This window comes from Bufo bufo, chromosome 2, assembly GCF_905171765.1.
Source record: "Bufo bufo chromosome 2, aBufBuf1.1, whole genome shotgun sequence".
Taxonomy (NCBI): Eukaryota; Metazoa; Chordata; class Amphibia; order Anura; family Bufonidae; genus Bufo; species Bufo bufo.
Genome location: NC_053390.1, coordinates 259,970,154 through 259,994,269, shown reverse-complemented (window position 1 = coordinate 259,994,269; position 24,116 = coordinate 259,970,154). Strand labels below are relative to the sequence as shown.

General features: G+C 41.6%; 1 protein-coding gene across 3 annotated transcripts in view; it reads left to right on the top strand.

The window, feature by feature from the left end:
• The window catches only part of RTN4R (reticulon 4 receptor), a 282,951-nt gene that overhangs the window by 178,269 nt on the left and 80,566 nt on the right, over positions 1–24,116 (top strand). For 2 of the 3 annotated variants that reach the window (XM_040416529.1, XM_040416532.1), the window contains exon 2: positions 14,689–14,815. In XM_040416529.1, coding sequence (XP_040272463.1) covers positions 14,809–14,815 — 7 coding nt within the window. In that variant the 5' untranslated portion in view covers positions 14,689–14,808. Of the gene's footprint in view, positions 1–638; positions 690–14,688; positions 14,816–24,116 lie in introns of all 3 variants that reach the window. The other variant, XM_040416530.1, reaches the window with a different exon arrangement.

The following is a 24,116-nucleotide window of genomic DNA, read 5'->3' as shown; positions in this document are numbered from 1 at the left end:
AACCACTACCACCAACACAGCTATGCATGGGGTACTCCACCCCTGCCTTTGCCTCCTCCTTTTGACAGTCCCAAAGCTGACTGTTCTCACACAACTTATCAAATCGGGAGAATTCCTTGAGGGTCTTCAATTGCACATGGGGTTTTGTTTCCTCGCTAGGAGGGGGCAGTGAAGTCAGAATTGATGCAACTCAAAGGCTTTTTTGGGGTTACAAGGAGGAGCAGCAGAAGGAATGCTGTGACCCCTGGCTCCAAGGCATGGTCTTGGACTCAGAGGTGACCTTGACATCATCCTGCTGTGACTTTGAGGAGTAGTGAGGCATCCATTCCACAATGTCATCCTCTGTGTCCTCAATAATAATGTGGTGCCTACCGAAAGCAATGTTGAACTGTGTCCTGCTGCTGCTACTACTACAACTGGTCGAACATGTGGCAGCAACTGTACTGCTACTGCTGTTTGCAGTACTACAGAAACACACATTCGGAATCTCGGATGACAAAGCATGGATCTTTCATTTTCCATTGTTGTGTTTACCAGACATTTTGAGACCTATAAATGAAAACTCACAGGTTTGGTACACAGATTTTTAAATGGTACTAGCAAAAATGAAAACGTTTTTATTTTCCTGTAATTTACAGATAGAGGCGCAATTGAACTTCCCTCTACTTCTACAAACTCACTGCACACTGGTATTGACAATTTACAATGCCTGAGGAGGTGGTGATGGTGAGTACAATAAAGGAATTCAAGAGGGGCCTGGATGTATTTCTGGAGCGTAATAATATTACAGGCTATAGCTACTAGAGAGGGGTCGTTGATCCAGGGAGTTAATCTGATTGCCTGATTGGAGTCGGGAAGGAATTTTTTATTCCCCTAAAGTGGGGAAAATTGGCTTCTACCTCACAGGGTTTTTTTTTTTGCCTTCCTCTGGATCAACTTGCAGGATAACAGGCCGAACTGGATGGACAGATGTCTTTTTTCAGCCTTATGTACTATGTTATCTACTATGTTACTATGTAATACTACACGTGGAAAAACACTAGTATATAAATGGTGTTGTTGCAGACCAACACGTTAACTAATAAAGCATGGTATCTTGATGTAATGTAATGCATGGAATAAAAGAGGTATATAAATCGTGCTGTTATTGCAGCACAACACATTCACTAATAAAACAGGTATCTTGATGCAATACAAGGCGTTAGTTAACTAGTATATAAATGCTGTTGTTGTAGTACAATGCATTCACTAAAACTGCAGGGACACAGTAACTGGAGCTGGTGCCTTTTTTGCCACTAAGCTAGGCAATACATTATCCAAAATTCAGATGCAAGGCAGTTGCAACTGCCCATACAATACTAGTAAACTGGTAAGCATGAAGCCACAGATAAATCCCAGTTGCTTGTAACAGAATTTTGGTACAATTTGCAACAAATGTATAGAGATGGCTTATGCAGTTATGGATATGTAGTTGTAACTCTAGTCCCATAATCAGGAAATCTCCAGATTTCTACCACTGTGCAGGGCTACCAAGCAGGAATTTAGGGACCCAACAGATCACCTAATCTTGTCTCTGCTAGGTTATGTGAAGCGTTAACAAATTATAAAATGTAGCACTAATACAGTAAATCTGGTTTTTAAAATCTGTATAGGTATAGGTATCGTTATATACTCATCAGTCAATTCATCTTATAGCTTACCCATGGGATTCAGACATAATTCAGATGAATGGTATTATCAATCAATTGTAAACTACTATAGTTGTTCTAAATCAGATCATAAATGTATGCATTCACGTCAGTCACAAATCCACGAGGCTTTCATCATACCTTTTAATAAAAACAAGTTAATTGATTTTCAGTATATTATAAAATCTATCATCAGGCTTGACATGTTTAAATTAAAGGGAACCTGGAATCAGATTAATGCTGTCCGAGAGGCTCCCTCATATCTGAGAACTGTGTTTCAGAGGAAACATAGGTGGGAATTTATGAAGCCCTTCAGGAGCTGAGTTAGTGCAATAGCCAGGGGGTGTCTGCTGTTTTACACCGCAGACATTTGCTGGAAAAGTATGTGATTGGAGACAAATCCGATCAGACTTTTCAACTCTCAAATTCAGTGGTCAATTGCAACCACAGCATCTGAGTGACCATTTACTGCTCCTGGTGAGCAAATGTCCCCCTGAGACGAGATTGTGGAAGATGTTTGGTTGTTATAGCCACCTGGGATCTTCTGAAGGCACCAAGGCCTGCCATAGTAAGTTCCTATTGAGACCAGCCTCAGACATGGCTTAATAGGAACATAGTGATCTTACCATAGATTACATGTTCAAGTTCCCTATGGGACAAAAAATGTAATGTAAAATAAAAAGTTTTTAAAAAGTAAAAAAATATATATAGGAAGTAAAAAACTAAAACAAATTAAAAATACAAATCACTCTCCTTTTTCTAATTTACATATAAAGTAAGTGAACAAAAATAATCACAATTGGCATCACCAGATCAAAAATGCCCAAACTATTAAAATAAAAATGCATCCAACATCATGTACGGTGTAAAGGAAAAAAAATTAAAAATGGTCACTGTTTTTTGGTTGATTTGCTATCCATATTTTGGTTGATTTTGCTATATTTTGAAATATATTGAAGACAAAGTGATCTCAAACTTATACATACATGAAAATGATATAAATAACAACTACAAATCATCCTGCAAAAAAGCCGTTCTCACACAACTCCATTGATGGAAATATAAAAAAATTTACTTTTAGGTTTCAGGTTTCATATGGTGATGCAATGTTTTTAACTTTTTACTTTTTAAAACAATTAATTTGATGTTACTGTAATTATACTGATCCACAGAATAAGGGCCCTTGCACACGACCGTATGCCCTTCGAGACATACTTGAGCCGGCCATATGTCCCAGAGCGGCATTGATCGTGCGCACGGGAGTACACCGCATCATAGATTACAATGATGCAGTGGAGGTCGGGCCGCCCGCGGGGCTATTGTCCCGCACTCATAAAATCATATGAGTGCAGGACAATAGCACCACGGGCGGCCCGACCTCCACAGCATCAATTTAATCTATGGTGCTGTGTACTCCCATGTGCACTATCAATGCCGCTTTGGGACTTATGGCCCGCTCACGGGCCCTAAGGGTGCATTAACACAACAGTATCCTTTTTACTGACCACAACCCCTGCAGATCCGCAAAACACAGACACAGGCCGAGTGCACCACGCATAGCATGACTTCGATGGGTCCATGATCCACATGTTTTGGCCAAAGACATGTCCTATCTTTTGCAGTGTGACTGTATGGACCTGAAAGCACACAGAATTGGTTCCGTGTACTTCTGGGTCTGTGTGGCCGCTCCACAAAAGATAAGACATGTGGTATCTTTGGAAAAATAAAGCAAATCCAGCACATCAAATTTTTTTCTGATTCTGCATTTTAGCTGAGGAGTGGACATGTTACATACTGTACAAGTGATGTATATGACATTGCTAGTGCTGCAATTTATAAATCCATTGTTCTTATGGAGCCTGCCATCCACCAGTGTTTTGCATGTGCACAATTATTGCCACACCTAAAATAAAAAACCTTTAGGTGTGAACGGTATCCAAATATGCAGGAATCCCTTGTGGAGATTAAACTGGAGAAAGAATGGATTCTAGTGTGGGGGTCTCCTAGATGAAAAAGCACAACCTTCATGGAGGATGGAAGGCAATGTCTCGTCCTCCATTAAGACTGACAAATATTTATTTATGATCTACCGGATTTTTAAATATTGCTTGCTATACGTCATGACAAAAGTGGGTGCAATAGTGTCATGCTGCAATTTATAAGATTTATCCTTCAATAGAAAGTCCTCCTCCATTCTGTCATTGAGCATATTTTCATCACTGTTTAAAACCTATGCTGGGTAGCCACGTTTTTTCACTCTTTCTTTTGCATTTATTTTTCTCTTTTTGAAAAACCACTTATGTTGAACAATTCCTTTTTTATATCAAAAGCTCACCAACATGAATGTTTTTAACCATATGATGTGGATCATCTGAAATGCTGGATTGCATTACCTGAAGTGGGTTTGCAATAACTGCAGTCTGAATGGTTACTTGATCTATTGACAATGTGAGATCCAGAAAAGAAATAGCATATTTAGGAAGTTGATAAGTAATGAACAGGCCAAACGGATTGTTGGGCTACTTTCACATCTGCGTTTTCCTTTCCGGTTTTGAAATCCCTCAGAGGATCTCAAAACTGGAGGGAAACGCTTCTGTTTTGTCCCCATTCGTTGTAAATGGGGACAAAACTGAATAAACCGGAATGGAGTGCACCGGAATGCATTCCGTTCCATCATGTTGCATTCTCATGCCGGGAAACAAAAATTGTGCAAGCAGCATTTTTGTGTGCGTCATAGAAAACTGAACATGCCAGATCCGCGATCAAAAACCATGTAAGTCATTGGTGTCAGATTATTATTTTTTTTTTTTCAGCCACAAAAAAAAAAACTGATCCAGCAGCCACTGACCTACGGCGTGTTCATTTTTAATATAATACAACCAGATCCGTTTCAGAACAGATGCATTTTCATGCGGTTTTGAGATCCTCTGATGGATCTCAAAACCAGAAAGGAAAACGCAGAAGTGAAAGTAGCCTTATTTACTGTAGGTACTCAATATATCCTGGTATGGCCGCCATATCTCCCACCCATACGACCAGCGCATCATCAATGTAGCATCCATACCAGGCTATACAATGTGAAAAAGGATTGCAATCAGTGAAGATACAGTATTCCTCAAACCAAACAACAAATAAATTAGCTAGTGAAGGGGAGAATTTTCCCCCATGCATGTGTATAGAGACTCGGGGTCTGCTGCGAGCCAGCATGCATCCATACTCCACTTCATGTTTTATACAGAACCTAAAACATGTTTGGTATCTCTCAGATACCCCACAGTTCTCACTTCCAAAGGTTGCAGATAGTTGCCCACCCACTCACCAAGATCCTGATTTAAAGAACCGATTGCCTCCACAATAGGCCTCATAGGTGGCAGGAATTGATCCTTGGGGATCTTGGGCAGTATAATGGTAGTAGACAATCGTAAATTATCATACTCTTTGAGAAATAACATTTAATGCTAAACCCTCATCTAACACAGTTTGTAACTGATCTCAATAGTATGGGGTAGGATCACAGGATAACTGCATACTGCAACATTAACACAATCCTGTGTTAAGTAGCACAACTGGACTCCCTTATCTGCAGACGTGATAGTAAGATCTGACAATTCAAAAAGCAAGGAGATGGATCCAGCCTCCGATAAAAGTGTTGACCTTTAATATTCGGTGCAGTAAAATCCAAATACAGAAACACCTCACGACGCACAGCATCTACGCGTTTCAGATCACAGAAATACGATCCTTAATCATGACAAAGCTACATTCTTTCCTGCAGACTTATACATTCCAATTAAACCAATAAGATCACCAGAGATAATTCACATGCTGGAATGATATACAGTACATAATAGAAACACTTGTTAAAAATGTTTTAATACAATCTGACAATTGTTTTAAATCAAATGTAGACTCTTTTCTATTCTGTTTTATACCTCTATTTTTATATGAACCAATCAAGTCCCTCTGGACATCTTTGAAATGTATCTATGGGTAAACACCTAGCTTGTAGTGGATAGAACGAAGGGTTGGTCAACACCATCATTCAATTCACTTTTTAAATCCTGTAGGTTTTTAAATGCTAGACACTCCTGAAATGAACCAACTGGAGGAAATGAAGGTACTCTACCTGGATCACTTTCCATTTTATGCACAGCATTACCAGAATTTACAGTAATATCGAAAACTTTCTTCATTGTAAGTAATCTGGTGAATCTATTGAAGTTATCATTAGGTGCAAAATTAAGTACTTTTGATAAGATGGCAGTCTGGTGGTCATCAATAATATAAGAGGATAACTTAACAACATTATTTGCTTTGTTTCTTGTTCTTGCCGTGATTCCATTGAGGGTAGGTAACGTTTTTTGGTGCTTGTGCCCCGCTCTTCTGGTTCATTTTTTGAAGGATAATATTTTTTTTGGTGCGGTTGTAATGTAGTCACAGATTGATTTTTGTTTATCTATCTTTCCTGTATATTATCATCTGTCCTTTGTGAATCATCAGTTATGTGTCCTTCTGTAGAGCTAAAGCTCACTTTGCGCTGTACATCTTGTGTTTTATACTTTTCATAAGATTTTCCCAAAATGGGTCTAGGTGTGGTTTTCCCCCTCACCCCTCTAGTCTTCAGGTATACTAACAGCTCAGCATTACCAGTGGTACGACCATTTCTCCAAAGTGTTCCAGGAGCCATTTTTAAACAGGACAAATCCAGGCCACATGTTGCTGTTGCTACTGTGGGCAGCCTGCGTGGCTAAAACATCCTCTTGTCTCCCATCGAGCACAAGCTGGACATCATTGGTCGGCAATTGCAAAGGGAGCTGCCAGCAGTGGATTTTTATGATTTAAATGCCCAAGTGCATTCAGCATGGCAAAACATTCCTCAGACAACCATTACTAACGTTATTGCTAGCATGCCAAGGTGTGTAAGTGTATGTCTCTCTGCATGTGGCTCCCATTCTCAACACATATTTTGAATATTCTGCTATAATTTTTTTTATCATTAACTTGTCTATCGATCCTATGATTTCCATAATTCCACAACTTTTCCTTCTTGGTGTTGCAATTTCTATGTTCTATGTTGAACCCGCCAAGAATACATTAATGTGTATGGGGGCCCCATTACGTTGGATAGGCAGATTCTCTAGGTACACAGATAAATTGGCAGCTAAAATAGGTAGATATCGTGATTCATATCAACCAGATTTACACTCTGTAAAACACTCGCTATCTGCTTCAGTACTCCTTCAATGCTCACTGAAGCAAATAATGAGTACCTGCGGAGCAGCACTCCTGTGCTGTTTACAAAAATAACTCTTCAATTAAAAATTAGTTGAACAGTAATAAACTCAGATGCAAATTCTTCAGAAATTACAAGGTAATTAACAAAAAGCTTTAATGCCATTTTGAGCTAATCCACTTTTCACAATAAGCAATTTGCTATGTTCATACTGCACATCATTTAATAAAAGAAGCAGCACTACATTCCCCACCATCAGTTGTTTACTGGATAGATTTCATCATCCGTGCTTCATTTTCAATCTCTAAAACTCCTAAAACATTATAACAATGTAGGGCACAGAAAATCATTTCAAATGTGTGCAGTTGGTCAGTACTAACAGGGCATCTCCAAGGACAGGTTTTACAATTTATATGTCAGGAGACAGGGATGACAGCTGCTATATTTGGGCGGACTGCAATGAAGATAAAAGCTCATTTTAAAGAATTAAAAATCATCTAACGAAATCAGTTCTCCAGAGCGGAGAACCATGTTTGTACAGTCTGCTGGAAGTTGCTAATATGGGGCGAAGGAGGATCTAACTTGTAGAAACCGTGGATGCCCTTGTTCAGGATGTAAAAATAGGAGTTAAATGGGTTCTCCAGGATTGGAAAAACATGGTTGGTTTCTTCCAAAAACAGTACCACATCTGTCCATGGTTTGTGTTTGAATTTGCAACTCCGCTCCAATGAAGTGAATGTGGTTGAAAGATAGCTGCCATGTTTTGGACAACCATTTAAATGAGTAGACCAACTACCGTTCAAAGGGTTCAGAAAAGAAGTCCATGTATTGCAGATATGCCCCATTCCCTTCAGTTGGATGCCGGAAACAGTCAATGGACCAGAGTGGCACTATTTCTGTATTAGGACAAAACCTTGGAGTGTCTACTGAAATTAACCCCTTAAGGACATAGGACGTACCGGTACGCCCTATTTCCCGAGTCCTTAAGGACCAAGGACGTACCGGTACGTCCTAACTTTTAAATCGGGATTCCGGCGACCGAGGGGTTAAACGGAACGGGATTTCGGCTGAAATCCTTCAGCCGGCATCCTGTGACAACGCCAGGGGGGGTGATGTGACCCCCCCGTGTCGGCGATCGCAGCAAACCGCAGGTCAATTCAGACCTGCGGTTTGCTGCGCTTTTTGCAGTTCAGAAACTTTTGAGTGCCTATAATCTATATTTTTCACCCCCCCCCCCTGCACCCCTGCATGATTTGATGCCGGCGGGTGGTGCGGGGGGGTGTCGCATGCGGTGGGGGCGTTGCGGGATCCCCCGCCCGCCTCCCCATGAATGATCGTTGGCTTCTAGTGGTTATACCAGGGTGCCAGCACATTGCTGGCACCCTGGTATAAACGGCTGACATCTGTGCAGATGTCAGCCGTTTAACCCTTTCCATACCGCGGTCCGTACGGACCGCTGTATGGAAAAAGTTATCTGTCATCGGTCAGGGAGCTCCCTCCCTCTCCATCGGGGGGCTGCTGTGCCTTTGCAGCCCCCCGATGGAGAGGGAGAGAGCCCCCAGAGAGCCCCCCTTAGCCCCGTGCTTACCCTTCCCCGTCTGCGAAGTTCTGAGCAGACGGGGAGGGTTCCCATGGCAACAGGACGCCTGCTCAGGAGTCCTGCTGTCCATGGTGCTGAACAGATCTATGCTGAAAGCATAGATCTGTTCAGTGTAAGTAAAATACAGTACAGAACAATATATATTGTACTGTACTGTATTATAGAGACATCAGACCCACTGGATCTTCAAGAACCAAGTGGGTCTGGGTCAAAAAATTTTTTAAAAAAGTGAGAAAAGTTAAGATAAAAAAAAAACATTTATCACTGAATAAAAATTAAAAAAATTAAATAAACTACACATATTAGGTATCGCCGCGTCCGTAACGACCTGATCTATAAAATGGTCATGTTACTTTCCCCGCACGGTGAACGCCATAAAAATAAAAAAATAAAAACTATGAGAAAATTGAAATTTTGCCCACCTTACTTCCCAAAAAAGGTAATAAAAGTGATCAAAAAAGTCGCATGTACGCCAAAATAGTACCAATCAAACCGTCATCTCATCCCGCAAAAAATGAGACCCTACTCAAGATAATCGCCCAAAAGCTGAAAAAACTATGGCTCTTAGACTATGGAAACACTAAAACATGATTTTTTTTGGTTTCAAAAATGAAATCATTGTGTAAAACTTACATAAATAAAAAAAAAGTATACATATTAGGTATCGCCGCGTCCGTATCGACCGGCTCTATAAAAATATCACATGACCTAACCCCTCAGATGACCACCGTAAAAAAATAAAAATAAAAACAGTGTAAAAAAAAGCCATTTTTTGCCATCTTACGTCACAAAAAGTGTAATAGCAAGCGATCAAAAAGTCATAATCACCCCAAAATAGTGCCAATCAAACCGTCATCTCATCCCGCAAAAAATGAGACCCTACTCAAGATAATCGCCCAAAAACTGAAAAAACTATGGCTCTTAGACTATGGAGACACTAAAACATTTTTTTGGTTTTAAAAATTAAGTTATTGTATAAAACTTACATAAATAAAAAAAAATGTATACATATTAGGTATCGCCGCGTCCGTGACAACCTGCTCTATAAAATTACCCCATGATCTAACCTGTCAGATGAATGTTGTAAATAACAAAAAAAAAAAACGTGCCAAAAAAGCTATTTCTTGTTACCTTGCTGCACAAAAAGTGTAATATAGAGCAACCAAAAATCATATGTACCCTAAACTAGTACCAACAAAACTGCCACCCTATCCCGTAGTTTCTAAAATGTAGTCACTTTTTTGGAGTTTCCACTCTAGGGGTGCATCAGGGGGGCTTCAAATGGGACATGGTGTCAAAAAAACCAGTCCAGCAAAATCTGCCTTCCAAAAACCTTATGGCATTCCTTTCCTTCTGCGCCCTGCCGTGTGCCCGTACAGCTGTTTACGACCACATATGGGGTGTTTCTGTAAACTACAGAATCAGGGCCATAAATAATGAGTTTTGTTTGGCTGTTAACCCTTGCTTTGTAACTGGAAAAAAAATATTAAAATGGAAAATCTGCCAAAAATTTGAAATTTTGAAATTGTGTCTCTATTTTCCATTAAATCTTGTGCAACACCTAAAGGGTTAACAACGTTTGTAAAATCAGTTTTGAATACCTTGAGGGGTGTAGTTTCTTAGATGGGGTCACTTTTATGGAGTTTCTACTCTAGGGGTGCATCAGGGGGGCTTCAAATGGGACATGGTGTCAAAAAAACAGTCCAGCAAAATCAGCCTTCCAAAAACCAAACGGCGCACCTTTCACTCTACGCCCTACTGTGTGCCCGTACAGTCGTTTACGGCCACATATGGGGTGTTTCTGTAAACAGCAGAGTCAGGGCAATAAAGATACAGTCTTGTTTGGCTGTTAACCCTTGCTTTGTTAGTGGAAAAAATGGGTTAAAATTGAAAATTAGGCAAAAAAATGAAATTCTCAAATTTCATCCCCATTTGCCAATAACTCTTGTGCAACACCTAAAGGGTTAACGACGTATGTAAAATCAGTTTTGAATACCTTGAGGGGTGTAGTTTCTTAGATGGGGTCACTTTTAGGAAGTTTCTCCTCTAGGGGTGCATCAGGGGGCTTCAAATGGGACATGGTGTCAAAAAACCAGTCCATAAAAATCAGCCTTCCAAAAACCATACGGCGCACCTTTCCCTCTACGCCCCGCTGTGTGGCCGTACAGTAGTTTACGGCCACATATTGGGTGTTTCTGTAAACGGCAGAGTCAGGGCAATAAAGATACCATCTTGTTTGGCTGTTAACCCTTGCTTTGTTAGTGGAAAAAATGTGTTAAAATGAAAAATTAGACAAAAAAATTAAATTCTCAAATTTCCTCCCCATTTGCCAATAACTCTTGTGCAACACCTAATGGGTTAATAATGTATGCAAAATCAGTTTTGAATACCTTGAGGGGTGTAGTTTCTTAGATGGGGTCATTTTTGGGTGGTTTCTATTATGTAAGCCTCGCAAATCGACTTCAGACCTGAACTGGTCCCTAAAAATTTAGTTTTTGTAAATTTCTGAAAAATTTCAAGATTTGCTTCTAAACTTCTAAGCCTTATAACATCCCCAAAAAATAAAATATCATTCCCAAAACAATTCACACATGAAGTAGACATATGGGGAATGTAAAGTCATCACAATTTTTTGGGGTATTACTATGTATTACAGAAGTAGAGAAACTGAAACTTTGAAATTTGCAAATTTTTCCAAATTTTTGGTAAATTAGGTATTTTTTTGTGCAAAAAAAAAAATTTTTTTTGACTTCATTTTACCAGTGTCATGAAGTACAATATGTGACGAAAAAACAATCTCAGAATGGCCTGGATAAGTCAAAGCGTTTTAAAGTTATTAGCACTTAAAGTGACACTGGTCAGATTTCCAAAAAATGGCCTGGTCCTTAAGGGGTTAAAGGGTCATCAAGCTTTCACTAAACTTTTGATATGTCATATCGACATATCAAAGGTTTTGATCTGATTTGGTCTTGGTGCGATTTCTAGACTGAGGTAAGAGAATCACTTGAACAGTTCACTTTCTGCATGAGATGGGCTCAATAGAAAGTCTGTGAGTCCATCTCAATTCAGTTTCCTGTAGCAAGGAAAGAAAGAGCATGCTATATGAGTGCATCTCTCTTCTCGTTCTAGCTATCAGCCCACAGACTCCAACCAATCAAAAACTTTGATATGTCGCTATGATATATCAAAAGCTTTGTGAAAGCTCAGTGACCCTTTAAGGACAATATATATATATATATATATATATATATATATATATATACCAATATATACCTTTAAGTGACAATTATAAAGCTGAGATATCCTCTCTATCCACTATATTCTCAGAAGAAGAACATAATGTGTTACTGTATTGTGTATACCATAGAAGTTGTGTAGCATTCAGTATGTTTCCTGTATAATGATGTATTGATTTCAACATTAACATGTGTGATATTATAATAGTAAAGTGAAAAGAGCATCTTATTTTAATTTGAGATTCATTTATTTTTTTCTTAAGCAAAGTGTCGCTGTCTGTCCACTCAAATTAAGATTATACCCTCCTGAAATGAATTTTTTAATCAAGACAGAAATCTACCCTGCTGTCGCTTGAGCATCAAAATAATTAAACATTTTTTTTTAAGTCCTTTTCCTCTGCAAATATTGTACATATTAAGTATTCAGGACATCTTGCTTGCATTTAGCATAAATGAATACGAGCCAGTCCTTAAGGGTCCATTCACACATCTGTGTGTGTGGATCCGCAAAACACGGACATCGGCGATGTGCGCCGACACTGAATAGAAAATGCCTATTCTTGTCCGCATTTGCGGACAAGAATAGGACATGTTCTATATTTTTCGGGATCGGAATTGCGGACCCGGAAGTGCTGATCCGCAATTCCGGATCCGGGCAGCACATCTTGCTGCCCCATAGAAATGAATGGGTGCGCAATTCCATTCCGCAAAATGCGGAACGAAATTACGGACGTGTGAATGGACCCTTACTGTGTAAAAACATGGATTCAGAAAAGCAGGCAGATATCTGTAGAGAATGATGTTTATCACACGTGTGACTTTCTGTCTGTACTGTATACTGTATGTATACAGTTTTGGACATTTTTTCAAATCTGACATGAGTTAGGGTACTTTCACACAAGCGTTAAAGGTATTGAGTTCCATCATAGGGGCTCAATACCGGGGGGAAAAAACGCTTCAGTTTTATCCTAATGCATTCTGAATGTCTTCAGTTCAGTTCCTCTTACGGTATTTGGCCAGAGAAAATACAGCAGCATGCTGCGGTATTTTCTACAGCCAAAATTCCGGAACATTTGCCGGAATGCCAGATCCGGCATTCATTTCCATTGAAATGTATCTGGTATCAAGTTTTCTGGAAAAACTGATCCAGTTCCCCGTTCTGTGCATGAGCAGAGCTTTAAAAATGCAGTAAAAAAGCAGCAAGCAAAACAAACCTCAATAATTATTACCCAGGTCTTCAGTTTACAGAAACACCCCACGTGTTATCGTAAACCTCTTTATAGGCACACAGTAGGACTAAGAAGGGAATAATGTTTTTGGAGGGCAGATTTTGCTGGAATGGTTTCCAGTGCCATGGAAACTGCCCAAAGGTAACCACATTTTGGAAACTAAACCTCTCAAGAAATGTATGTGGAGGTGCAGTGAGCACTTGGCTGTGAAAGTGAGCACTTTGACCTCGAATTTAGAAACACTTGGCTGTGAAAATGAAAAATTTAATTTTTTCCAATAAAATGTTGCTTTAGCTCCAGATTTTTCTTTTTCACAAAGAGTAACAGTAGAAAATGCAATTTGCATTTTTTCCTGAATATGGCAATACCCCATTTGTGGTCATAAACTGATGCCTGGGAACACAGCAGCATTCCGAAGGAAAGGAGCGGCATCTGAATTTTCTAACAATGAATTTGCTGAAATTGTTTTTAAATGGGTTGTCCGGGATCAGAGATGAACCCGGACATACCCATATTGTCACCCTGACTTGAGCATCGGAGCAGTTCATGCTCCGATGCTCTCCTTTGCCCTGCCCTCCATCGTGCAGGGCAAGGGCTCTTTCGTTTACAGTCACACACTGCCGGGCGGAAGCTTCCGCCCAGCAGTTTGTTCAGTGACGTCACCGGCTGTGATGGGCGGGCTTTAGCGCTGCCCTAGCGGTTTTCCTGGCTAAAGCCCGCCCATCAGTGCCGGTGACATCACTAGGCTTCCTGGCAGCCCCATGGAGAGCCCGGTACATCACCGGATCTCCAAAAAATGCCTTTTCCCTGCGCGATTTAGCACAGGGCAAAGGAGAGCATCGGAGCATGAACTGCTCCGATGCTCAAGTCAGGAGGGCTGCCTGGGTGAAAATGGAGGTATGTCCGGGTTCAGCTCTGAACCCGGACAACCCCTTTAAGGGCCATAACTTTTTTATTATTTTGTTGAATGACCAGCTATAACCAAATTTGTATAGTTTCTTCTTATGTTTTACTACTTTTGCATTATAACATCACTTTTTTGTTAAAAATAAATTGCATTTTGCATCACCATATACTACAATCTATAACATTTTTATTTTCCCACCAATGTAGCTGTCTGAGGGCTTGTTTTTTGACACTTTATATTGTCGCAGCGTCCAGTAAAAGTTTGAACATAACTATACACCATATTACAGTAATTTACATGCAAGGTGGACATACAGCTAGGTCCATTTGCAGCAAGGGTTAAATGAACATTGATGTCTGCAAGAGTTGCAGGATGTGTTATTACAAGAACTGCCCAATTTGCATAATATGAATTATACTTACAGAGTTATTCCTTGCAATATAGATTCAAGGTGTATTCTAATGCTTTGTATGATAATATGTATGTGAGGGTATCTTCACACTGCAAAATCCACAGCAGAAAAATCTGTAGCAGATATACCTGTATGGGTGGATTGGTATACAGTAAATTTTCTTTCCTATTGTTATTTGCTACAAAAGTCTTGTATACCACTAAGGTATAAAGCTTATTTTGTTTCAAAAGATTTGCTGGGACTAGAAACGTTACATCCAGATTTCTTTTTCATGATGGCTAAATTTCCGTACAGATCAAGTTGCTTCAGGCATGTCCTCTTATGTAAGAAGGTAATGTAATTTCAGGGTTTATTGGTTAGTAACAATATTTCCTCTTTTGTAGGCACATCAATTGATTGATATACCAGTTCCGTTTTATTGCTTGGACTTGTGGGAATGAAGAACAGCACTTCTACGGTTCAAGGAAGAATTCAAAGAAAATGAAAGATTTTAAGTTCTAAACATGCAAGGTAATATATGCAATTCGACAAGTAAAATGTCTGAAAGACATAAATGTTATAAATTCTCAAGCAATAAATTAGTTCATTTAACATAGTATTATTGCTAAAATGAGATGTATATTATCTAATATATAAAGCTGAGTGTGTGTGTGTGTGTGTGTGTGTGTGTGTGTGTATGTATGTATGTATGTCCGCTAAAAGAATTCCGCACCGTCGCATTTACAATCACGAAATTTGGCACACAGGTACATCAGGTGTCCGGGAAGGTTTTAGACCGGGTCTCAGCTCTCTAGGACGTAACGTTCCTGAGATATTCTCAAAAAACAATAGCAGCTTGGTCACATGACCCTTATCAGCCAATAGAAGCTCAAAAGCCGTTAGCCTCCACATACACAGTATTACTCCAGGTTTCCATAACAACCCAGCCATTTTTCTTCACTGCTGTAGGTGAGCTTTAAAGGAAATCTGTCACCAGGATAATCGCTATAGAAGTAAAGCCATAGCCTAATAGCACTTAGTACCTTATTTCAAGATGTGCCTTTGTTCCAGCAATAGATGTTTTTATCCCCTGAAAATATAGTTTATTTGGTATGCAAATGAGCCAGTAAGGTTCCCAGAGGGGCGTCACTCTTGCAGGAAGGAGCTCAGACACGCCCCAGCCACAATGTGTCCACCCTAAAAAGGCGAACTTAAAACCCCGCCCCCAGGTCCCGCTAAGCCACACCCTTGATCAGGTTAGGTCACGCCTACTCCTCAGCCGATGATGATTGAAAAAATGAAGTAAAAAATCAACTTCTGTCAGCTGCAGGGGTGGGAGGGATGGTGACTTTCTTCCTGCAATTCACACTCAGACAGCACAGTGCTGCTGTCTGAGAGTGAGCTGTTCAAAAGAACATCCTTGTGTCGGTCTAGGCCCTGCGCCAGACGGAGGACTGGAAGTCTGAAAGCCAGACTGTCTGGCCTAAAACTGGACCTCTGGCCACCCTAAAGGGAAGCTGCTGTGGAGGTCACAGTTAAGGGGATGTTCCGCTATGGAGGTCAGTGTTAAGGGGCAGTTTGCTGTAAAGGCCACTGTTAAGGGGGCGGGCCCCTGTGGAGGTCACTGTCATGGGGGTGGTGTCCTGTAAGACTCACTGTTAAAGGGGAAGGCTGCTGTAAAGATCAAAGTTAAGGGGGTGGGCTGCTGTGGAGGTCCAATTTTAAGGGATGGGGCACTGTGGGGGGTCAGTGTTAAGGGGTGGGGGGCTGTGGAGGTCACTGTAAAGGGGGCGGGGTGCTGTAGATGTCACTGTTATAGTGGATAGTGTTGATATCTTTTAATGACACACACAAACATTAAATGAAATAGATTAAATATACCCGAGCGAAGACATATACCTGATACTGCACAGTCCCCTATCTGTCAGAGGAAACTGGAAGTTAAGGTTACTGACAGGAAATATTTTAAATATTAAATCGCCCAAATCTTACAGAAATGTCAAACAATAAATTATTATATTAAATAACTATTTCAGCAATTGTATAGCAGATTATATATGGTTAATGGGGTTATTTCAGTGTTTAATATGGCGACCTATCCTCATGATTGGTCATAGATATCTGGTCATCGATATCTAATTGATGAGTGTTCGACTCCTGACACCTCCACCAAGCAGCTTTTCATTAAGCAGTGCAGCCTTTTTCTAAGCCAGTGATGTCAGGTTCATCGGTCACATGGCCTAGGCACAACTCTGTCCTATTCAATAAATCGGGCTGAGCTGGAATATCAAGAACAGCCGCTATCCACTGGATGGTCCTGTGCTTAGTAAGCTGCGAGGAGGCAGCAGCAGTCACCAGAGCACCATGGCCTCTTCAAACAGCTGATCAACAATCCGATATTGATGACCTGAGGATAGATCATCAGTATTAAAACACTCACAAAACTCTTTTAAAGCATTAAATGTACCCTAACACTTTCAATAGCTGTTGGCCAAATACTCATTCAGGTGACAGCTATTCATCTTTACTCCCTTATTCACATGCTTGTTTGTTTTCAATGGTAAGAGAAGATAAATACCTCTGGCAGCAGATTCTCTCTTTCCAGAACAACAGCATCAAGTGTTGGAAGTCAATATGCTTCTTCAAGTCAAGATTGTTCTGTTTCCCAATATCATCTGTTGAGGGAGAGTCAAGAGGGCCCCCAATATATATTAGATAGTAAACCCTTCCCACTGAAATCGGTGTGTTTTGCTAATGATAAGGAGAGGGCTCATGAGCTGCCCTGTGAAAAACATCATGGTTCTTGTGGCTTAAGTATATATTTATATATACACATATACAGTATACAGGGAGTGCAGAATTATTAGGCAAGTTGTATTTTTGAGGATTAATTTTATTATTGAACAACAACCATGTTCTTAATGAACCCAAAAAACTCATTAATATCAAAGCTGAATATTTTTGGAAGTAGTTTTTAGTTTGTTTTTAGTTTTAGCTATTTTAGGGGGATATCTGTGTGTGCAGGTGACTATTACTGTGCATAATTATTAGGTAACTTAACAAAAAACAAATATATACCCATTTCAATTTATTTATTTTTACCAGTGAAACCAATATAACATCTCAACATTCACAAATATACATTTCTGACATTCAAAAACAAAACAAAAACAAATCAGTGACCAATATAGCCACCTTTCTTTGCAAGGACACTCAAAAGCCTGCTATCCATGGATTCTGTCAGTGTTTTGATCTGTTCACCATCAACATTGCGTGCAGCAGCAACCACAGCCTCCCAGACACTGTTCAGAGAGGTGTACTGTTTTCCCTCCTTGTAAATCTCACATTTGATGATGGACCACAGGTTCTCAATGGGGTTCAGATCAGGTGAACAAGGAGGCCATGTCATTAGATTTTCTTCTTTTATACCCTTTCTTGCCAGCCACGCTGTGGAGTACTTGGACGCGTGTGATGGAGCATTGTCCTGCATGAAAATCATGTTTTTCTTGAAGGATGCAGACTTCTTCCTGTACCACTGCTTGAAGAAGGTGTCTTCCAGAAACTGGCAGTAGGACTGGGAGTTGAGCTTGACTCCATCCTCAACCCGAAAAGGCCCCACAAGCTCATCTTTGATGATACCAGCCCAAACCAGTACTCCACCTCCACCTTGCTGGCGTCTGAGTCGGACTGGAGCTCTCTGCCCTTTACCAATCCAGCCACGGGCCCATCCATCTGGCCCATCAAGACTCACTCTCATTTCATCAGTCCATAAAACCTTAGAAAAATCAGTCTTGAGATATTTCTTGGCCCAGTCTTGACGTTTCAGCTTGTGTGTCTTGTTCAGTGGTGGTCGTCTTTCAGCCTTTCTTACCTTGGCCATGTCTCTGAGTATTGCACACCTTGTGCTTTTGGGCACTCCAGTGATGTTGCAGCTCTGAAATATGGCCAAACTGGTGGCAAGTGGCATCTTGGCAGCTGCACGCTTGACTTTTCTCAGTTCATGGGCAGTTATTTTGCGCCTTGGTTTTTCCACACGCTTCTTGCGACCCTGTTGACTATTTTGAATGAAACGCTTGATTGTTCGATGATCACGCTTCAGAAGCTTTGCAATTTTAAGAGTGCTGCATCCCTCTGCAAGATATCTCACTATTTTTGACTTTTCTGAGCCTGTCAAGTCCTTCTTTTAACCCATTTTGCCAAAGGAAAATTATGCACACCTAATATAGGGTGTTGATGTCATTAGACCACACCCCTTCTCATTACAGAGATGCACATCACCTAATATGCTTAATTGGTAGTAGGCTTTCGAGCCTATACAGCTTGGAGTAAGACAACATGCATAAAGAGGATGATGTGGTCAAAATACTCATTTGCCTAATAATTCTGCACTCCCTGTATATACACATACTGTATATATCTCGTGGGTGATTCAAAAAGATTAAAAGATGCAGAATTATAGACTCGGTATTCATAACTGAGAGAACATAACACAAATTTATCAACATGAAAATACACACTACCTATCCAAGTTTTATCTATACACTACAAATGTTCGATGAGAGCTCCACATGGCAGATTTCTAGGCTGCAGTCCAGTATGCCAGCATATGCATAGATATGGACTCCATTTTTTTTACTGATGCATCATCTCATGTCATTCGGATCCCGTGGCTGGGGGGTGGGAAGATACATTTGAGTTCATGATGTAGCCCCACACAAAGAAGTCATTGGGTTTTAGAACTGGTAATTGTGGAAGCAGGCACAATGTTCATGACTTGTTTATTCTGGTGTGCCAGATCTAACTTTGTGGTGGAGCTTCATTCAGGTATTTCAAAACTTCCATCAGGAAATGAGGAGGTGCACCATCCTGCTGATCAACTAAGTTTGGCAGATCTTCCTCTATCTATGGCATAAGCCATTCCCTTAACATTTCCAGGGGGGAGTTACCAGGGACAGTATCCTCAGATAAAAAGAAGGGACAGTAGGCTTTATGCCTGCCCACTGCACAAAACACATTTACTTTAGGTGAGTCCCTCATGTGCTCGATAAGGGAATGTGGGTTTTCTGAGCACCAGATTCTAACATTGTGGTGGTCGACCTTCCCACCGAGGTGAAAGGTCGCTTAATCATTGAACACCAGCCTGGCAGCAAACTCCTCCTCGTCCAATCAGCTCTGCACGTCTTTGCAAAAGTCATAGCATTTTGATTTGTTTTCTGGTTTCAGCTCCTGAAAAACTTGTAATCTGTATAACCTTCAAGGCAGACTGTTTCGTAAAATATGACATACCATGAATTGTGGCACTTGTAGTTCCATACTAGTCAACCTGATTGACTTCCAAGGACCATGCTCTTACAGGGCTCAAATCCTGTTCACTGCCTCTTCCAAAGTCTTTGTGCATCCTGAACTTTTCCCATGACAAAACAACCAGTAGTTTTAAATTGCTTCACCCAACAAGAACTGAAATTTTTCTGTGGAGCACATTTACCAAATTTATTCAGAAAATTTCACATGACGAGGGCATTGGTTACCAACCACTCGACCCCTTAACCAATACCTACCTGGTCTGCTGCGTCAACCCAACCTTCTTCCTGCCCCTAGCCCCTAACCACCCCTCCCGAGTGCCCCCCAATAAGACTCGGACAAGTTGGATTTAATTGGTCACAGCAGCCATTTATTATAAAATAAATAAATAACCAATATAACTTTTAACATAACCATTTCCCAAACCCTTCTTTCATATGCAACAGCATATACCACCTAAATGTACCTAATACAGAGGGAGATCCTTGGAGCCCCAAAACAACTGAGATCCCCGCCGCGAAGGGCCATCTTGCTTCCAGCAGTTGATCCCAGCTCAGAGGCACCACTGATGGCCCCCCAATTCCAGCCACAATCGACTTGCCTCCATGGGAGTCCCTCCCATCCTCACCACTTGATATTATCTCCAAGGACCTCCCCCTGCCACTGACGCGCAGCCTTGACCCCCTTGACCCCTTAAGACTGCACGTCCCTCCAAACTCTCAATGCCACCTCGATTCCATCCTGTAAGCCAAGGCTCCACATGTCCGTCCCAACTGCATTTAAGTGCACTCCATCCGACCGCCAAAAGGCCCCGACGCCCTTTTCCAGCTCAGAGTGCCTCACCACCACCGTGCCATTTCTTGCCATAAAACGCCCTATAGCACGGTTAACCTTAACCCAGGCTCTATTAACACCCTACACTGACCGGGCCCCCCTCCACTTCTGCCTCGGAACTATGTCCGACCATACTGTAAACATTCCAGGGAACAGCGACCATAACCTCAAAAGGTCAAACTTCACATCCCTTACCAATTCACGAAACGGGCATGCACCCAAATCATTCACGAGAAAACCAAACAACAAGAAGCAAGGAAAAATAGGCACAATAACCAACCCTACTGTAACCTCACACTCTCTATCCATATGAATGTACGACCTGAAACAAATCGACTCCCAACGGCCTATCCTCCTAATCACCTCGTCCGCTAACCCCCACCGCACCTATTCTGAACGAGTGTCCTGAGTATCCCTCCTGGCTTAACCCTAACTGACCCAAATATTTCCTAAAAACTGCTATAAATTCATACCTGGACAAGAAAGAACCATCTGCATGCACCAGTAAAGGCGCAACCCCACCCTTACTGACCAAACCAAACACCCGCAAACAGCGCACTGGACACATAATGTACCCAGATATCCCAAAAGAGCACTACCCGGCGCCCTCTACCTTCCCTATCCATTTTTGAACTACGAATAAGAAACTCTACTCTATCTTGAAACAGATTCACATCATACCCTCTCAAACCACCAGAGCGACCAACCGATGGAGCAACCAACTCCCCCAACCGTAGCGCCCCGAAAAAGGCTAACGAGAAGGCCAATTGAAACAACCGCACCTCCCACTCCGAACTGCACACTTGCCCCAACTGCACCCCCAATTGCACCAACAACTCAAAAGACACCGGACGTCTGCAATCGACCCCCACACGCAACCTACGCCAGCCTTTTAATGCCCGCGCCACCAAAAAAGATTTCCTTCATCTGCCTCAACCTAAATCCGAATGCCAACCAAGCCACATAACCATTGATTTTACTCACCGCCCAGCCCTCCTCCTTGCACTGGCCTAAGAACAACTGAAGCGGAACCTCCAAGTCCTCGTCCATCACGCCCAGCCTCACACACCAATCCTCCCAACACCTCCAAGCCTTCATGTACAACCCCCACGTACCGGGCGCCAAAGATGCTCGGATCAGCCCTGCCACTGCTGCTCCAGCAGCTCCCACAGACAACTCAGGCAGACCAACCCCGCCTCTGGAGCCAATCGCCGGAAATGGTCCCACTGCGAACGAGAAAGAGTGTCAGCAATGCAGTTGTCAATCCCGGGTACACCCCACCCCTTCTCCTGCCTATTTAACTCCTCATACCTCGCCCCCCTTAACCTGAACTGCCCTATTCCATTCTAAGGGGTCTCCCTGAACCAAGCCCACGTCATGGGCACCTCCCCTAAAGGCTGCGCCCCCCGGTCCAGCTATTCTGTACTTTTAAAACAGACTGCTTTCTTGCAAATTCTAAGGCTACTTTCACACCTGTGTTTAGGAGCGGATCCGTCTGGTATCTGCACAGACGGATCCGCACCTATAATGCAAACGCTTGTATCCATTCAGAACGGATCCGTTTGCATTACCTTGAACAAAAAATAAAAATCATGATAATGCAAACGGATCCGTTTTGACTTACATTGAAAGTCAATGGGAGGCGGATCCATTCAATTGCACCATATTGTGTCAGTAAAAACGGATCCGTCCCCATTGACTTGCATTGTAAGTCAGGACGGATCCGTTTGGCTCAGTTTCGTCAGACGGACATCAAAACGCTGCAAGCAGCGTTTTGGTGTCCGCCTCCAGAGCGGAATGGAGGCTGAACGGAGGCAAACTGATGCATTCTGAGCGGATCCTTATCCATTCAGAATGCATTGGGGCTGAACTGATCCGTTTTGGGGCCGCTTGTGAGAGCTCTGAAACGGATCTCACAGGCGGACCCAGAAACGGCAGTGTGAAAGTAGCCTAACACGCAGAAAGCTTTTTCTTGCAGCAGTGTTGCCATATTAAATCTGCCCCTTTGTGTACAGGTATTAACTAACTTGTACACGAAGGGGCATATTCATGAAAACTGTCTAAAACAAAACTATGTTGCCCAGAGCAACCAATCACAGCACAGCTTTCATTTTTTAACAACAGAATTTGTATAACTACAGGATTTTACTTTTGAACCATCCTTTACTGTAATACATTACTAATTGTTCTCGCCCTCACTAGGCTCTCCCCTCTCCAATCTATCATGAATGCAGCAGTCAGGCTATCTATCTGTCTTACTGCCTATCGGATCCCTCGACCCTATGCCAGTCATTGCACTGGTTGCATAAAGAGTATAGGATTCAATGTAAACTCCTCACTCTCACCCACAAGCCTCTATGGTGCTCTCAAGACTTCTCCCAAGCTGCACCAGTTCTCTGGAATGCCCTACCCAAGCAATTAGGTTAATTCTTAACATCCACAGTTTTAGGAGCTCCCTAAGAACATTTTTAGGGTGGCCTATCACATCCCTAATCCTACTCTTCCCCATAGCCCCCCCCCCCCCCCCCATCCCTTTAACTTTATCATTCTGAGCCGGATCCATTATCCACCACATCCCATGCACAGTCAGAAGTACTACAAATATTTGCTGGTGGCTGGCTCATGCAGCTTTATATATACTCCCCTATTTTGTTAAGATGGCTGAACTATTGCACAAAACAAAAACATTATTACCTTCTATGTCACTCCTATCTGTTCATAGATTGGAAGCTCTTGTGAGCAGGGCTCTCATTGTTGACTTAGGCTACTTTCACACTCGCGTTTTGTGCGGATCCGTCTTGTATCTGCACAGACGGATCCGCACGAATAATGCAAAAGCTTGTATCCGTTAATAACGGATCCGTTTGCATTATTCATTCAAAAAAAAAGATCTGTTTTGACTTGCATTGAAAGTCGATGGGGGACGGATCCGTTTTCAATTGCACCATATTGTGTCAGTGAAAAACTGATCTGTTTGGCTCCACATAGTCAGACGGTCACCAAAACGCTGCAAGCTGCGTTTTAGTGACCGTCTAAAAAACGCAGCGGAGACCAAACGCAGCCTAATTGATGCATTCTGAACGGATCCTTATCCATTCAGAATGCATTGGGGCTGTCATATAGCTTAGATATAGCTTAGATACATATAGCTGCCAAGTGGCTTAGATACATATAGCTGCCATATAGCTTAGATCTTAGAAAATCTTCTGCCTGTGTGAGCTAGGAGATGATCAGGTGTTTTTTTTTATGCAAAGTTAGGATGTGCAGAGAAGGGGGCGGGGAAGGTCAGATTGTTCACGCCCACAAATATTTATGAGGGAGGGCTCAGGCATTGTTGTTACACGCCCCCTCAGCATGTACTTCAGCATGTAAACACAGCAATGACAGAACCATGAAAAGGTGTAAGTATGGGTTTCTCTCTTAAGGAATCAAGCTTAACTAATGTATATGTAAGTCCTGAGGAGTTTTATAAGTTGTTATTTTTTTCTATAACTCGGATAACCCCTTCAAATGTCCACTGCTCGGCATTCCATTCAATTAGCTGATCATCAGAGTTTCCAAGGACAATATACAGTAGATTACACATAAATCCCACACTCTGAAAACATGTCGTTAATGGCGTAAAGGTTGGGTGCAAAATAACAAAAAAATGGCTCCTGAAATGTTGTCTTGTGAATATGGGTAAATAAATCAAGAA